We start from the raw sequence: 18,751 nt of genomic DNA, 5'->3' as shown, positions 1-18,751 counted from the left end.
CGTAAAGTATTGACACAAATATGAAATTGTTATTTTTTGACAATAGTAGTCGGAATTGAACTTCGCGGTTTGCAAAATCGTATAAAAATTGAAATTTTCTGAAATAATATGAAACCGAATAACGTACGAAAAGACACTGCCATGTTTAATAATATCGGTTGGAATTAACGTTTAGCACGCATATCACGCGGTAAAGTGTTGTTCCGACGTTAGTTTCGATCGAGTGACGAGACAATTGTCCCGAGCAACTTGAAATGGAAATAAACTTAGCGCGGCTGAGAGGCCAGATGAAAGACAAGAGGGTTAACACGATTTCAACAGGAATAAGTTACGGTACTAGAGAAACTGGGATCGCGTTAAGTATTCTGCGACGCAACAGCGACCTGTCCGAACTATTTTTTCCCAAACCTTTGACCCATTTCTTTCAGATTTGACGGCGAAAGTCCGACAATAAGTAACAATAATTTGTAGAATTTAACACTTTGATACACTGGTGCTTTCGTCCATAGAAATTGGTCACGCATCGATCGATTCGATGAGAATTATTAATCAACTAATTATATGTTTCAATTTGAATGAGGTTTCTAAAACAAATTTGACTCGCGAGTTCGTAAACACATTAATTTCAGAATATTCGTGACTAACTAATATTCGATCGTCTGGTAAAATTGACACGTTTATTTTGCCCGACACGACGAATAATCGCTACAATTCTAAAGAAAACTTTTCAAAGTATATATTTATATTTTGCACTTCTGTGGGAAATTTCAAAAAATATCGCGAAACGACATTTGCAATTTGGCATCCGTTCGTCACTTTAACCTCTTGCGCTGGCAACTGATTCGCGGACCATAACGAGTGACCGGACCGTGTACAATAATTCGTCGCTTTCTTTTTTTTTTTTGAACTCGTTCGTATGATATCACTAAATAGAAATGATTGAGAAGTAATAAATTTATTATATTTTACTCTTTTGCCTAAATAATATTATACTAAATTATATTTGTATTATACTATGAAATTATATCATATATATATATATTACTAAACTAAATTATGTATATATAGTATAGTATATTATAAAAATTATGTATATATAGTACTAAACTAAATTACAAAAATTATAAACTGTTATACTATCATATATATATATATATATATATTACTAAACTAAATTATAAAAATTATAAACTGTTATACTAAATTATATTGTTATATTGAAATATATTATTATATTAAATTATAAAAATTATTTAGTTCGTAGAATTATAATTCTATATTCTGTATAATATAATATAATTTAGTATAATATATATTATATATATAATATAATATAATATAATTTAATATAATAGTTTATAATTTTTATAATTTAGTATTATATATATATATTACTAAATTATATTCTAACTATATTATACTTTTGCCTGAATTATACTTAAATATACTTAAAACTGAGGAAATATTACAATTTTGGGACGAAAAGTTCTCGACGTGAGTGGCACAAGATCATTCCAGCGCAAGAGGTTAAACTCATCGTCTCGCATACGTTCGTCTCTCGAGCAACTCGTTTATCAAGTTCTTATCAACGATTTGCACTTTTATGGCAATGACGTCATCCCTGACTACTTGACAATTATACTAATTGCAGTGATATCTCGTTTTAAAGAACCGTCAGTCGGCGTTGCGGCGCATAATGCTAATGAATGAAATATGAAAATGAAATAACGGCGATAGAGGGGAGCGGTGCGCGGTGGGCAACGTGATTAACTTCGTTACTCGCGGGAGAGACACGCGTACTTATGTACATCGAGAGCCATTACATTACACTTTTCACCGGAGGCGGAGACGATTTGCTCGTTTCAGTGATGCGGCAGTAACAACCCAACTGTATTAAGAGGTCAAAAGGCCCAGGCTGCAGCCACCGTGGCACCGCGGTGGAACAGTTCTTCGCTTCAATATGGCGCAATCTAACTTATTATTAATTCCATGTTTGCGCGAAGACGTGACGCAGTTAAGCAAAGCGTTTTGCCGGGCGACGCTAATTAATGGTTCACGACACTTTATAAATACGGTTATTCTGATACAGCTGTTTGTTCGCTCGCGAAACTACCAACCAGAGTCGAATAATTCTGTCGGTTATCGCCACGCTGGTCGGCTGTACAGTCTGCTGGCTTTTTTCGATGAACAACGACTGCGATGAGAACAATAACGCTCTGTCGAGTATTTTATTGCATCTTGGAAAATTCGCGGGTGAATATTAAGAATGAGAATTATCCTACGTCGAATCATCGAGGACAGTTGGCTTGTTGTTAGGATTTACGTATTGACAGATTTGTCAATATTTGAGGAACGTTGGATAATATTTTTAGAAACACTAGCCTTAACAAATCTGGATGGGGACGATGAGAACAATGGAAAGATTTTCGAGAAATTGAACTAATATTATTCGTGAACTGATTGTTTTAAATTAAAACTTGAAAATGAATTAACCAGACAGGGAGAAAAAGAAGGAAATCGAGATAATTTTGTAATCTTTATTTTACAGTTTGATACAATTTTGTGAACGTACGTACATTTGATAATTTTACAATCATCGTTGAAAATCAATTATCAGACGAGGATGGAAAAAAAGCATTCAGATAATCTAACAACATTTGTTCTACAATTTGATAATTTCACAATCATCATTGAAAATAGATTATCAGATAAGGGTCGAGAGAAAAAAATTGAGATAAATTTGTAATCTTTGTTTTAGAATTTGGTACAATTTTGTGAACGTACGTACATTTGATAATCTTATAATCATCGTTGAAAATCAATTATCAAACGAGGATGAAAAGAAAACATTCAGATAATCCTACAATCTTTGTTCTACAATTTGATAATTTCACAATCATCATTGAAAATAGATTATCAGACAAGAGTGGAGAGAAAAAAAATTGAGATAATTTTATAACCTTTGTTTCAGAATTTGGCACAATCTTGTGAACGTACGTACATTTGATAATCTTATAATCATCGTTGAAAATCAATTATCAAACGAGGATGAAAAGAAAACATTCAGATAATCTTACAACCTTTGTTCTACAATTTGATAATTTCACAATCATCATTGAAAATAGATTATCAGACAAGGGAGAGAGAAAAGGTTGAGATAATTTTCTAATCTTTGTTTTACAGTTTGATACAATTTTGTGACGTGCGTACGTACACTTGTTAATTTTAATTATCATTAAAAATAGATTATCAGACAAGGGCGGAGAGAAAAGAAAATTGAGATAATTTCGTAATCATTATTTTACAATTTGATAATTTTATATCGTACATACAATGTACATATTATAGTATAGATATTTATATATACATGTATCACCGCATGTACATACATTCGATAATAGATGTTCAAATACTTTCGTGAACTGTTGCTCTATTTAATGAAATACTATTATTGAATCTATTGTTATGTATATACACATATAAATATATATAATAATAACACGTGTACGTACACATGTAGATATATTTAATGATAAGTATTCCGTGAACCACTGCGCAAACCAATTGAAAGATCAGATACAAAGACGAGCGTCGAATTCCCAAGACCGATGCATTATCGACAGATCGATCTCGTGATTGTTGGTACGAAGCCGGAAGCAAATATCTGATTCGCTCGGCGGAATTAGATAAATGTTAAAGTCATAAACAGCGAGAGAGAGAGAGAGAGAGAGAGAGAGAGAGACAGAGAGAGAGAGAGAGAGTCGTCAACTATGTTCATAATCTGCATGTTCTGACTCCATTCAGGTCGACCGCAAACGATTCCGGGCTGCAGTCGCGATTCTCTAGATACCGTGAAATATTGGTCTCGTCTCTCGTCACTCTCGTCCCTTGTGACGAGTCGGTTGGCCGCTGTCCGCGAGGATCAGACGTTCCGACGTCGTCGAAAAGCACAATCGAAAAGGAAAACGAAATCGCGGCTCGAGGCCGGAAACTCGCGCGAAACGGAACTACAGTGAGCAACGAAAATATTCGAACGGCGTGATAGAAAATAATTGATTATACAAAAATTGTATAATAAATTGGAATTTATTGAAACAAATTGTTTTTATACTATTGTATATACATTTGCTAAATACATGCAAAGATGTTATGTAATTTGTTTACTTATGGTTTAATTTTTCTCTGGCTTTGCATACATTTAGCAAATGTATATATATACAATAGTAAAAAAACCATCTGTTTCAATAAATTGCAATTTATTATACAATTTTTGTATAATCAATTATTTTTTTATCATGCCGTTCGAATACTTTCGTTACTCACTGTACGTTGCGTATACACGTAGAAAATGAAATTTCAGCTCGGCCAGGACAGAAGAAAGTCTCGAGTTTCGTTCGGGCACAAAACGCAACAAACCGGACTGAAATGTTTGCGCTTGTGTTTTTCATAGTTTAGCGATGTATATTTGGAGCAGAGTTACGGTCCTCCGTGAAACACGAAAACTGCCCGTCGATCGACTGATTGCACTCCACTCTGTATAAAACGAAGGCTTATCAGAAATTACAAATTTGAGAACTAATCTTCAATTGGAGCATATAGGAGAAGAAAATAGAAATTGAATACTCGTTGCATTTCGTAGATTTTTAATTACACGACACGCGCGTGACACTCTTGAATTTAATATCAAATCGAATTATACTCCTCGGTATTCTGCATATCGTTTACGTTACTTTTGATAACATTTCACCTTTGCTCGACTGCATATATTCTTCAAACAGCTTCGCGAGCCGAGATTAAATGAAGTGAAATTAAACCGGTGTCAGTTTCCCTTCGTCTCGTAAAGCTTGCAATTGAAATTTTCTAAATCGAGTTTGCGGAGGAGCAGTGAGTGTGTTACTTTACGCGACTTATGCTCCATTAATTCCATTGTCTTTTGATTAACGCAGAGACAACCAGTTTCAAATATCACCACCGAGTGATTAATGAACCTGCTCTGACGCTTTTCTGACGCTTTTCACGTCTCGTTTTATTTATGTTTAAGATACGCACGTAAATAGTTCTTTTATTCTAGCAATATGTCACGGTGGTCATTTGTATGTTTCTGGAAAATTTTTCCTCCCCTACTTCTCTTAAGAAAGATACATTTCCTAAACAATGCTCTGACAGCTTAGCTTTCTCTTAAAAGTTTCTTAAAAATTTTTTTCTTCTTAAAATTTTTAAAAATTTCATAACAACTTCATTCTAATGACCAAACGATGATTCATATATTTGTTTAAAATTCCACGAGTCACAAATTACTATAATATTAATAAGAATGCTTGTACAAAATTTAACAAATGTAATTTTATTGCTTGATGAAATATTGTAAATCCGTCACTGGAAAAGACTATCTATAACCCAAGTAACTTAATGACCTGTCGACATTTAACGACATTCAGACATAATAAACATATTCAGACTGTAAACATTTATGCAAGTTCACGCCTCTACGAAAATATTTTAAAGAAATGAAAATACACAGACAGAGACTTATCCCCAAATATTGTAACGAACAACTTGGTACTAGATATTAAATTTAAATTTCCCACAAATACATCTACACCCTGTTAAACGTTGCTAGTATCAACAATCGTTGCACAAGGGAAGAACTTCACGCCCATTCGTTAAAAATCTAATTGAATTAATGAGAATCTGAAACACACGGTGCTACGAAAGAATTACGTCTAGGTGTTCGTCGCGTCGTTCATGCGTATCGAGCTTGAAACGGGTGTGAAATCAGACGATCGACTTCCGGTGGGCCAGACGCGATCGAAAATCCAGCGTGGACGATTAAACAGCCCCAAGCCCCGGCAAACAAATCAAAGTCAAAATTCCCAATACTGAATGGGTTTCCTCGCGGTGGAGGCGCTCTGCGACTGCAATGGAACCTCCGTCGCGCCGCCCCAACCGGTTGGCTGTTACATCTCCGCTCGAGACATCCTACCATCCTGCAAACCGATCCTGAAAGCCACGGCGAGAGGAAGATGCGGCATTCGTCGCATGATCATTTCTACGTTTCTCCTTCTCGTTATCCTGGTGGCGATCTACTGCCTGTCCATCTCCTGCGAGCGATTACGATCGTTCGGCAGATCGGCGATGATTCAGATACAATCGACAGCTCGGAACCAACCTCAAATCTCACCGGCACCGGCTACCGAACAGGAGAGCGCGGAACAGCCACCGCCAGATGAGGGACATTTGTAAATAAAATCGTGAGTGTCTTCATTGGATTCAATTGTTTACCGGTTTATCAAGGTCAACAATGTGTAACCCTGTTCCTTAACCCTGCTACGTTCTCCGGCTACTTTTCTCTTCTTTTTTTTACATTTCGAAACTCGAAAAAGAGGAGAGAGTTTCGAGTTTTTAGGATTTCAAGATTTCACGAGATAGAAATCGATCGAATTCTCCGACGTTTCTAAGTCGGCGGGATTTCGGGATGATGTGATTAGGTTCTTTGACGGAATATGAGAGAATCGGTTGTCAGTGATTTTGAAAGTTTAAGCAATAAAGTAGCAGAACTGCAACTTTGGCAATATTGTAACATTATAAGTTTCACGTTTTGAATATTTATTATATATTTATGATATAACATTTATAATATTTATAATATATTATATATTTATATAATATATTATAATATAAATTTTATTATATAATATAATATAATATAATATTTATAATATATTTATTATAATAATTATTTCCTCAGAAAGTTAACACATAGTAAACAATTAATATTTCGAAACGCATATGATCTACAATCAAAAAGAGTTGAAGTAGACTTAGGTAATCGAAATTATAGTTAAATCAGCAAGACCTTGATTATTACTAATCGACCGATCAATTACGAAAAAAATCGGATATAATTGAATTTTTTAGAGACTTTGAAATTTGAATTTCACAAACACTAAGGTCCTGCTATCTGTTACAGCCGATCTGCGGTTATTTATTCTACATTTATAAAAAATGTAGAAGTGCAAAAATTTGCAGAATACACGTAATAGATGAAAGTACAATATTGTTTATGACATTATCATCGTGTTAGTAGCTCTTTTCATAAAATACAAATTGAAAGAGATAAACATCCAGAATTTGACACTAATTTGAAACTAAAGTGTAGAACTCCCACTTTCATGGCTGCAATGAAAGAAAAAAAGATTTATCTCCACTAAATGTCATAGTGTATAACATACCTAATCTACTTTCGTACATTACATGTATTCTGCGCGTTGCTGGAATTTTTAGTTTCAACAAAGAAAGAAAAAAAAAAAAACAGAAAAAAAATGCCTAAAAATCTGACTACAAACTGAAAATTATGTTTTCGACGTCGTTGGCTGATTCGGTAACAATATCCTCGTGGCAGATCGGGCTCGATCGCGATGCATCCATTTGTCGATCGATAGTGCCTGGACGTAAGTTCGAAGCGACGCACGAAAGGCGAGATGTGGGAGGGGGAAAAAAAAAGAAAAAAAAAAAGAGAGAAAAAAGAAGAAAGAAAGAAAGAAACGGGGAACGTTTGATCCCGGATAACGAATGTGGCAAGCGTTGGTACTCGGTGTATGTACATAAATCCGTGTCCGAAACAGAGCGAGGTCGAAGTACATTTTTCATCCGCAACATTATTCGGGGCGAAAGTAATGTTACATTTCACAGAACAACGCCGATACGATTCCGTATGTCGTAACAGCTGTGGCTAGATGGAGTGCATGCAGAGAGTGCAAGAGGAACAGGGACGAGAGAAGAGAGAAAACAGAAAGAGAAAGAGAAAGAGAGAGATGACAGTGGTGATGCCTGTGATCTACATTTTAATCTTGCCGCATCGATGAAAAGGGAGGGGTCAAAGCATCGTTTTGTTCATACGCGCTGGGAAAAATCAGATTCAATGGCTCGAACGCATTCGAACCGCATTGTCAAAGCCATTTGGAGGCGGCTGTCGCGTTAAAGATCTGGACTCGCGGGTTTTTTTTTTTTCTAAATACCGTCAAACGTCAAAAAAAGGAGATTTTTATTCTCGTGAATAAAAATAATAATCGAAGGAAGGTATTGAGTCTTCAAAGATCTGTCGTGTAATTGTAACCCGTACCATCGCTGGAATAAAATTCGCATTATTTTGGATGAGATGCTTTGATTTTCTGAAAAGTAGAAAAACGGCGGTGAGTGACTAGAGTCAGGAAAAATGGATTTTTTATAGAAGTAGAATAATTGTTGCATTTATTAATTTAACTTGTATATATATATATATTTTTTTTAAGAATTAATTTTTTTACGTCGTAAGTGATTATTCGTTATTTTAATGTTGATTTACTGTCGAAAGAAATGTAGTTTTTTAAATTGTCGTAATTATTATTCTTTCATTTTGTCTTTCCTTTTCGCAAAAGAAAAGGGGCTTGATCTACTTGTCAACTAGGTCAACTTCAATTGGTGAACTATATTAGAATAATAATTTTCTTAATCTTCAAATTTCTACAATTACAATGAAAGGTGATAAAGGAATGACACAAAATTTAAAATTAATCGTTGATTTATTGATTCTATAAAACATAAAAAATACATATATCAGAGAAATAAATTCGGCATGAAAATTATAAATTTATACTTTTCAACTCGAAACTGAATTTCAATGATCCTGAACGTAAATCACGATAAATTGTGAGATCGGTACGAAACGAGAATTAATGTTAATACAAATTGATAATTTTACAATTCTGCTATCTAAAAATTATTATTACCAGAATCAATGGCTCAGTGATTTTACGGATATTGATTTCCGCGCAGCTGTCGATACTGATAACGTATAAAAAACTTTATGAGTCTAAAATTATGAGTTGGAAAAGAATGAATTTTATTAGCCGCCCAGGAATATTCTATATTATTTCTTAAAATATATTTGTAAAGCGATTCATCATCTTATTAAAAAAAAAAAAAGAAGATGAAAATATGGTGGCTAACAAAAAGCTAACATAATTAATTCATTTTGTACTAAAGCAAAAGATATTTTTATTCGTAGTTTTTCGATCTTTAATAAAATTAGTCCAAGCCTTCGGTTGTTCGTTTTTATATATAGTTAATATGTGAAAATTCTCTCACGAGTATATTTAGTTACCATTATGAAACTAGTAGCCGAGATGATGAAAGACTTTTGCGCAATATGCTTCAGTACACATAGTAGTTTATTTATGGTTATAATAGATTGCACAAAAATATCGTCTCGCGGTTGTTTAATAATTAATTAACAGAAGAAATTTAATTCGACGAAGAATATCGGTTTCCAACGTTCACGTAATGTAGTAAAATGATTAGTATTATTTTTCATAACGGAGAGAAACCGACTAAGAATCCAATACCTTCATTAATATTCATCGTACAAATTCATATAAATACCTAATTATCAGATTGCGGGTTTTTACGCATTTTTGAATTTTGACAAACGTAACTAAAGAGAATGAAAGTAGAAATAGAAATTTATTTTGTCTACTGTAGGTGTATCATCAGATTTTTATTTTTACGAGTGTAATTAAGAAAAACTCTCGGGAAGAAAATTATTTCGTGTACCAAAAATACGTTTGTAGGCTTGAAGTCTCCTACAAACACATGGAAAATCCCTAGTTCAATTACGATGTGCGTACTTTACGCACTTGTAACATTGCATAAATTGGATTCAATGGACGTTTGGCACGTGAAACAATTTTCTCCTTAAGAGATTCTTTCTAATTGTATCCTCAATTTGCATTCAAAAAAAATCCCCAGTCTAGTAATAAATTCTGGATATTTCATTACCATTACATTTTAATGCATGAAATGTACATCTTTTGAAAGATCTACCATCCATCGATGGCAAATGAAATTGACGTAAAATTCCCAACGAACGGAGAAACTACAAGTATACACGTTTCTCCGTTTAATCGAGATCGTCCAACTGTTCCAACAGCAGCAGAACTCGAGTGAGTTCGTCGTCGGTGATGTGATCGAGGAAGGATAAAACGACGCAGGCGAACAGGAACTTGCCGACAATGTCTTCCCTCAAACGTTCGGCGTCTATCTCTGGATATTCAGATCGTACGGTGTCGACGTACAACGTCAAAATTTTCTGCACCTCCGACGGCCCGTTTTCACGCGTCACGTTATACAGTAGAATGGGCCCGAGATCGACAGCCGGCGAACAATATCTCATTGTTTGCCAGTCGATCACCTTCGCGTCGATCGGTTTCCCGTTCTGGTATTTGAACAGCAGATTATCGTGCGAAAAATGACCGTGGCATATTGTTGAAACGTCGTTCACCTCCGTCGCGATGCCTTTCACGATTTCCATCGGCCTCTTGTTTAACCTCTGTTTTATCCTCTCCGCGAAGCCCGAGTTCGGCATCGATCCCAGGATGTCCAGCATTCTGTAATTGTTTCACACGCGACTCTGAATTAATCCGCTGTTTATTTCGTCTGTTTGTTGTTTGTTGTTTAGTCGACGGATTGGGGAAATACGTGGGCACGCCTAGTTTCATTGCCTAAATACCTTTATGAAAATAAACCATCGTTTTCATACGTAGTTTCACTGCACAGTGACGTGGCAATCTCTAACAGTGAATAATGCAAAAAACTATGTTTGCAGCTCTACCGTGTACTCGAATATAAGAATGTACAGTATTTGAAATGTTTAAATATTTTGAAGGCAAGCGTCTTTTCCTAATTTTGGAAAAGGATATTTCGTCACTTTTCTGACCACCGTTCCGCCATTAAATACAGACTAAGCACTGGAATTACAAATGTGTCACTGCTTTTTTCATTATTATTATTATTATTCTGTGACTCATTGTTGGAAGATGCTGCTATGCGACTATTTATGAAAACAGAGTTTGCCAATCATTTGTTTTCATAAAGATGACGTCAGAAAAAACTTTCTTGAGCCACTGTTAATTTGTTACTCGCTTAATGGTTGAATAAGATAAAGATTATCTGAAAATATACTTTACTATTGCTCTAATATACTTTACTATTGCTCGAAGTAAGAATTATTTTGAAAAGTGTTATTATATGTATGTACATACATATATATATATATATATATATATATATATACATACGTATAAAGTGGCTGACGAAAGTATAAATAATATATTGGATTTTCATTTAGTTTGAAATGAGAGCAATAATCTTGAAAGACTTCTTTTTCGGACAAAAATTATCCAACTAATTACGCGTCTCTCGCCAATACCATTTTAATTAAAATCTTTTTCAGCGGACTTCTGTTCGCGATACTAATTAAAGGTTGACGCGCTTAATAAAATTGTCACCTAAATCAACTAACTACGCATCTTCCACAATTACCGTTTCCATCGTATTTCTCTTTTTTTTCTTTTCTTTTCTTTTCTTCCGTTCACGCTTCTCCTGTTAAATTAAAATTATCAACTAACTACGCGTCTTCTACGATTACTCATTTAATTTGAATTCCTGTCGCGTGGATTTCTGTCCGCGATACTAATTAAATATAACCGTTTCATTCGAATCTAATAAATTATAAGAGAATGACATGGATGTCAAACGTGAAATAGTTTTCGACCATCGACGTTATTGATGTCGGTAGCGATAGAACAGTAGCAACTTCCGTGTGAACGCAATAATCGACACGCAATTAAACCAGATAGAAACCAAAATTGATCGAGTCTCGAGTGATCGAGAGATTGACGCGGATCAATTAATTGCCAGTTTGTTAGAAAATCTGCAGCCAATGTCCGCTGTTCGATGAAATGTGTTACAATCGATTCATCCATAATGATTTCACGCACTTAATCACGCGGAGGTACATATCAGTTTCTATACTTTATTAGGTTTTCTGAAAATTTTCGTTCGACTACAATTTCATGAACGTTTCAATTTCAAAAGCGTAACTCGACATCTTCAATCGCGTGCAACCTACTTTCCTCCAAGCGTGAAAGAAATACGATCGTTATTTTCAATAATTTTTGTATTTCTTCACTTCGTATTTGACACTTTTCCGTCAATATTTAAACAACGTCACGTTCCGTACTTTTCAATTTAATTGAAGGGAGCAAATCGTGATGATGTTCAATATCAAAATTTCTAAAATATCATCGCAAAATGTGAACATGTGCTATTGTAGACGTTGAAAAGAGATCGCTGAATTCTAATCTATCGTTGAAAGTTTTCATGAGCTCCGGTTGCCGAAAGCTTCTCGCTAGATTTCTCGCCGAGAACTTCCCTCTCGAGCACTGTTCCTCACAGTTCTCTCTCGCCTGTATGCGTCGCGCATTTCACGAACGTATTCGTTAGATGGGTACGCTTTTCGAATATACGATACGCGAGCGCGTAAATTGTCTCGTAAAGAGGTATGCTAGAGGTATAGTAATAAATGATAATGTGGTTTCAGGAGTAGTTGACTCTGTTAGAAAATTAAATTGCGACGCATATTTGGAACAAAAGTGAAAAGCGTGCGCTTCAGTGAAATTTCTTATGTTCCAATTTCACTTTTATAACAATACACAATGTATCACAAAAAATTTATACAGTAACAATAATATACAATATATTATATGAAATTATACAATAATAATAATGTACAATATATAAAATTTATACAATAACAATAATATACAATATATTACATATTTTATATATGTAATATATATAAAATACAATATATTATATATTATATATATAATATATATATAATACAATATATTATATATTTTATATATATTATATATTATATATATTATATATATATTTTATATATATTATATATTATATATATATAATATATAATATATAGTATATTATTATCATTGCATAATTTTATATAATATATATTATATAAAATATTTTATAATTTTACAATATATATATTATATAAAATTTACGTATAATTTATATATTATATAATATTTATATATTACGTATAATTTATATATTATATAAAATTTATATATTATATAATATTTATATATTACGTATAATTTATATATTATATAAAATTTACGTATAATTTTACAATATTTATATTATATAAAATTTACGTATAAAATTTCTTCTTATGCTCGACCATGTCTTTATTAACGTTAATAAACGTATTTTAACAGTTTAGAAGAAAATAATTATAGCGCGGACGGTGCCATTTCTGCAATATTAGAGGACCCATTAAAGATACCAGCTGAGAGTAAAGACGATTTGTTAAACGTTGCCACAGGATATCCTGTCGTGTAATCCTACGTCGTAATACCAATTTTACTCGCTCGTGCATTCAACAAATGGGATGCTTCTTGTTCAACCCTTAAACGCAATTAGTAACGCTTAACTAGAATCAAGAACATTTTGCGTTAAACATTCACGCTCTTTATTTATTCTTCCTGCTTATTTATTAGTCTGGTATTTATATTTTTTATTAGTCTGGTATTTGTATTTTTTATTAGTCTGGTATTTATATTTTTTACTAGTCTGGTATTTATATTTTTCTAACTTTATCGAAAGAAAAAAAAATTGTCACCGTAACAGCGTCATTAGAAAGAAAAAAGGAAGCGTCAAATGATTGATAAACGAAGGATTAACAACACGTTGAAGCATTGTACAATACAATTTGAACGACTTTCACGAAATTGCTTATTCACGTTGCCATAGGTCCGCGTATTTGTTATTATCAAGTGATAGATAGTAAAGACGAAGTCTTATCGTACGATTCTCCGAAATTCAGATGTTTTTTTCTGTTTTCACAGAGCGAAGACACTCCAATTTTCGATCAGGACATATTTGGACAATTGAACATTTCTTTGTCAACGCGCGTGCCCACATTGTCAAGCATAATCTCAACAATACGAGTGACAATTTCGTCGTGATTGTCCAACTACAAATTTTTCAAATAAAATGGAAAAAGGTTAACTAAACTGGAACCCAGGTAAGGAATTGTTTCATGTGTTGTAGCTACTATAATTTAGACATTTTCACCGCCTCTCTCAAGCACTGTTCACTTTTACCATAAAATGAGTATCGATCCTTCCTTCGCGTTGAGTATTCCATTACGAATTACAAATTTCGATACATTCAATCTATTATTTCAAGCTATTATTAAGAAGAGATTACCATTGATAACGTATCTTTATCATACACGTTTATTACGAGCTCTCGATTCGTCGCTTCTTGGCCAAGGTCTTTAAATTTCGTCTTCCAACCGTCTCCAGTCCGTTTGATTTAATCTGTCCGATCGACGAAGGGGCAACGAAACTTACCTGGTTGATCGTTTCTCGTAATGCGACATAGCCTCGTCGGTGAGCGAGATCTCCAGAAGTTTCGCCTGGAATTCTCGGAAGATCTGCGGTTCGGTCGCTCTCAGTCGCAGCCCTCTGGCGTGAAACTTGGCGAGAACTTGCACGCACAGTTTCAAGTGATCCTCGTCCAGCTCGCCGTCCACCTGCGCGTAACCGGCCTCCTCCAGATCCTCGAGAACGATCACCGGCCTCCCGTAGCGACCCAGGTCCGACAGGTAGCACCTCGGGACCAAATCGGTCCCGTAGCTCCGCGTCATCTTCGAGTAGAACATCTCCTCGTTTTGGTACGCGTCGAACGCCGTCGGTGACTTGTGCTCGGCCCCATCCTCGGGCAGCAGTTTCACCAGCAGTGGGAAACTGCTGGGCTCCCCGGAGAATTTCACCACGATGTTGACGCGGTAGATCTCGCTGCTTCGGCTTAGCTCGTCGAGACGGATCGTGGCCGAGTCGAACTCGACGAACTCCCTGGAACTCGGCTCGCAGAAGCAACGATCGTGCACCATCTCCGGGAGCAGTTCCTGCTCGATGAACGCGATGCTTCGCTCCCACACCTCGTGGGACTTCACGCTCGAGGGTACGTCGTCGAGCCGCTGCTGCCCCGTCGTCTGGGCAAGCAAATCTGAAGAATGAAGCCGAACGATCATACGCCGATCGTAATATCGATTTTTCGATTCGCGTCGCGTTGAAAAGAAAATTGTGTTTGAGGCGACGTGGCGATTAAATTAACCTAACGACACGAGGGAGAATTAACCTTTTTATAGGCTGTCCCTTCTGAGGCGCATCGTCCTTCGAGATTGTTAACGAGTCGACAGAATTTCAAGTTGTACAAGTCAGATTGTTAACCTCTTGCGCTGGAATGACGTGCCACGCACGTCGAGAATCTTTTGTCCCAAATTGCGACATTTCCTCAGTTTTACGTATATTTAAATGTAACCCAGGCGAAACGGATAATAAATTTATTACTTTCTAATAATTTCTATCCAGTGATTTCTATCATGCCGACGAGTTTAGAAGAAAAAGAAAGCAACAAATTACTGTATACGATTCGGTCACTCGTTATGGTCCGCGAACCACTTGAATGACGTGCCACGCACGTCGAGAATCGTTTGTCCCAAATTGCAACAATTCTTCAGTTTTAAGTATATTTAAGTGTAACCCAGGCGAAACAGATAATTAATTTATTACTTCTTAATCATTTCTGTCCAGTGATAATATACTGACGAGTTCAAAAGGAAAAGAAAGCGACGAATTATTGTCTACCGTTCGGTCACTCGTTATGGTCCGCGAACCAGTTGCCAGCGCAAGAGGTTAATGAGTCGAGGTAGCGAGTTTGTACATATAATAAAGAATTTTAGATTTTCACGCCAAGTTTAGGTTTCAGGTCTTTTTAGTAAGTTTGTAACTCTATGATCCTCCTCGTTATTTAACCCACGTCCCTCTACTTTCCAACAAAATATCGAATATCGTTAATTCTCTGCACTCGACTGTCCCTTCTGAGGCGACATCGTCCTTAAATCTAGCCAACAGCTCGGACTTCCTCCTTTTTTTAATTTTTTGATAATTATAACAAACGTGTACATGTGATGTTGTTTGATTATAATAGCATAATATCTGAACAGACGCTTGAATGTGAAAGTTATAATGACGACGTAAGAAGAAGAAAAGAATTTCAGATGAAGAAATTTCTGAAGACAGTCCTGAATCAATTGACACTTATTGAAATAATTCACATAAACTAGACTTCTTACTGCTTTTCGCGAAAGTTTAAAAAATAGAGGATATTATTTTTCCAGAGATTGAGAACATGTGTCGTTAACCTTTGTATTATATTATATTTGTTCTAGCAAACTCGTTGATGCACGTTGATGATGAAATTTAAACAATACCACATGTCAGAATGATATGTTCAACAAAATTTCGTTAAATACCATTGAATAATTTCCAATAATTATCAATTATTCGCAATATCGCTGTATCATTTTATTTGATGTGACGCTTCAATGTAAATAAATTGTTGATAGATGGTACGTGCAGAAAAAAATTTTCGAGGCCAAAGGATGAACTAAATTTACGGATTTTTCCATACATTTGTAGAAAGTTCAGAGATGCAAAAGTTCACATACTCTGTAGGAGAATGTGTGAGAGAAAAATTTCCGTTTATACATCAATACTTGTAACGAGAAAATGCAAATATAGATTTACAGCGGTGATATTGTTAATTCTGACGTTCATAAACTTCAAATGAAAGTGAAAGCACATACGAGCACATATCATCGAAATATTTAGCAGACGAAAATAAATTTCTCCTTACTTTCCATTTTTCAAGTTGGCGCCCACGAAGGTGTGAAAAGCACACAAAGATCCTTTGTGTTAAAGTTGATGCTTTGTGAAACAAACAAATGAACTGCTATCTAGACGAGCGTTTAAAGTTCAAACTGATTAACGCTGAGTCGATGGTAGTAAAAAGTCGGTTGACGTGTTTTCTTTCTATACTTGCTCGACAACAGAAGGAGAAGAGCGTAACGTACGAAATCGAGACTAAAAAATCGAAGCTGTCCCCTTCGGTTATCTCGATATTATCGAACTGGAACGAACTGATAATTTCTATCCAACGGAGTCTTCGTTCTCTGGATAAATGAAGCACGTGTGTAGAAAATAATTCATCGTATCTTCTTCTCGATGCAACGTTTCTTTCTTTTTTTTTTTTCTTCCAATTGATTATTAACTGCGTTATAACAACCGTGGATGGTTTCCTCTTCTCGACTGATCTTCACATTGAACGTAACCTGGATAAAACTGGAGTAATAAAAGATTCTCTGGTTATCTGGAGGAAGAAATCCTCCTTATCTTCCCTCGTCGATGCACTGTTCCCTCAACTTGGATGAGTCTATTTTCAGAACTGGTTGCCACACGACGATTGGACGATTATTAGATATCAGAGAGAATTCCCACGTAAAACAGCAAACGCGATAATTTACGAGAGAAACGAGGGCAACGCCAAGACTTCTCCACTGTCCGCGGAGATTACAAGACGGCGCACGGTTGATGATGTAACAGCTAATGTAAGAACACTCGTGAATCGACGTCGAATCTCCTCTACGTTCGACACTAGATAATCCGTGACAAATTTGGACGAAACGAAGAAGAGCGAAGGTGAGCGAACGATTCTGTCTCGGTTCTGTCTCAGGAGGATTGTGAATGTAGGAGGAGGCTTGTCGATGACAAAGGTGTAAGTTTATCGGTGATGGATAACGTGTGTAGATGGATGAGCACGCGTCGCGACGAGTCAGCCGCGAGTAACCAGCTGGAAGTATTGTACGTGCAATAGTATCGTAGGAAATCGTGTATGCCAGTTTCCCCTCCACCCGGTTCAGATAATGAAGCTCTTATCTTCTAATGACGTCAGGGACCGAGCTCAGTCCCGTCCGCGACTTTGCGCGCTGTTTGCGAATTGCCTGAAGTGGCGACTGGACGAGGGAAGTATACATTCGCAGAAGTTTCAGTCGGTCTGAATTTTCTTTCCAGGCACCAGTGTTCTAATGAAATCAGCAAATTTGTAGATAAAATCGTGGCTTTCGGCACGCTACGAATTTTCAGGCAGACCGAGGAGCACTGTCACCGCGACAGAGTTCAATTTATACGCGAAACATAGATTTTCAAAGGTCACGTTTTTTCTCATAAATGTCGTTTGCTATAAATGAGCATCACGTCGATCTTTCCTTCGTTGAGTATTCCATTATGAATTACTTAGTAAATTTCGATACACTCAATCGGATTTCAAGCTATTATTAAGAAGAGATTATCATTGTTAATTTAATAAATAGTAAACTTCTTTATTATACACATTTATTACAAGGCTCGTCACTGTCGCGTCTTGGCCAAGGTCTGTGAACCCGATGGAGTTCAATTTATACGCGAAATTTAAATTTTCAAAGGTTACGTTTTTCCCATAAATGTCTTTTGCTATAAATAAGCATCACATCGATCTTTCCTTCGTTGAGTATTCCATTATGAATTACTAGTAAATTTCGATACACTCAATCGGATTTCAAACTATTATTAAGAAGAAAGTATCATTGTTAATTTAATAAATAGTAAACACCTTTATTATACACATTTTTATTACAAGGCTCGTCACTGTCGCGTCTTGGCCAAGATCTGTGAACCCGATGGAGTTCAATTTATACGCGAAATTTAAATTTTCAAAGGTCACGTTTTTTCTCATAAATGTCGTTTGCTATAAATGAGCATCACGTCGATCTTTCCTTCGTTGAGTATTCCATTATGAATTACTTAGTAAATTTCGATACACTCAATCGGATTTCAAGCTATTATTAAGAAGAGATTATCATTGTTAATTTAATAAATAGTAAACTTCTTTATTATACACATTTATTACAAGGCTCGTCACTGTCGCGTCTTGGCCAAGGTCTGTGAACCCGATG

At 35.5% G+C, this 18,751-nt stretch overlaps 2 protein-coding genes across 2 annotated transcripts; one reads left to right on the top strand and one right to left on the bottom strand.

The window, feature by feature from the left end:
* Window positions 1-5,818: 5,818 nt before the first annotated feature.
* LOC122527414 lies at window positions 5,819-6,243 on the top strand. The gene has a single exon (XM_043651585.1). It carries the CDS (start codon window positions 5,884-5,886, stop codon window positions 6,241-6,243), a length of 360 nt encoding a protein of 119 aa, XP_043507520.1. The 5' UTR covers window positions 5,819-5,883.
* A 2,809-nt stretch (window positions 6,244-9,052) lies between these two features.
* On the bottom strand, window positions 9,053-17,627 carry LOC122527417. Its single transcript, XM_043651587.1, has 3 exons — window positions 16,618-17,627; window positions 14,268-14,925; window positions 9,053-10,424 (listed from the first exon to the last, which is right to left on the bottom strand). Exons 1-3 carry the CDS (start codon window positions 16,622-16,624, stop codon window positions 9,938-9,940), a joined length of 1,152 nt encoding a protein of 383 aa, XP_043507522.1. The 5' UTR covers window positions 16,625-17,627; the 3' UTR covers window positions 9,053-9,937.
* Between the last annotated feature and the right edge of the window lie 1,124 nt (window positions 17,628-18,751).

Source organism: Frieseomelitta varia, unplaced genomic scaffold (assembly GCF_011392965.1).
Source record: "Frieseomelitta varia isolate USP_RPSP 00005682 unplaced genomic scaffold, Fvar_1.2 scaffold_217, whole genome shotgun sequence".
NCBI lineage: Eukaryota > Metazoa > Arthropoda > Insecta > Hymenoptera > Apidae > Frieseomelitta > Frieseomelitta varia.
This window is presented reverse-complemented; position numbering and strand designations above follow the sequence as displayed.

Excerpts from the sequence above, each read along its gene's own strand:
- LOC122527414 (XM_043651585.1), top strand. The coding sequence starts at position 5,884 with ATGGGTTTCCTCGCGGTGGAGGCGCTCTGCGACTGCAATGGAACCTCC.
- LOC122527417 (XM_043651587.1), bottom strand. Across the intron at positions 10,425-14,267 it reads TACGAGAAACGATCAACCAG|AATGCTGGACATCCTGGGAT; the intron begins GTAAGTTTCGTT and ends AAACAATTACAG.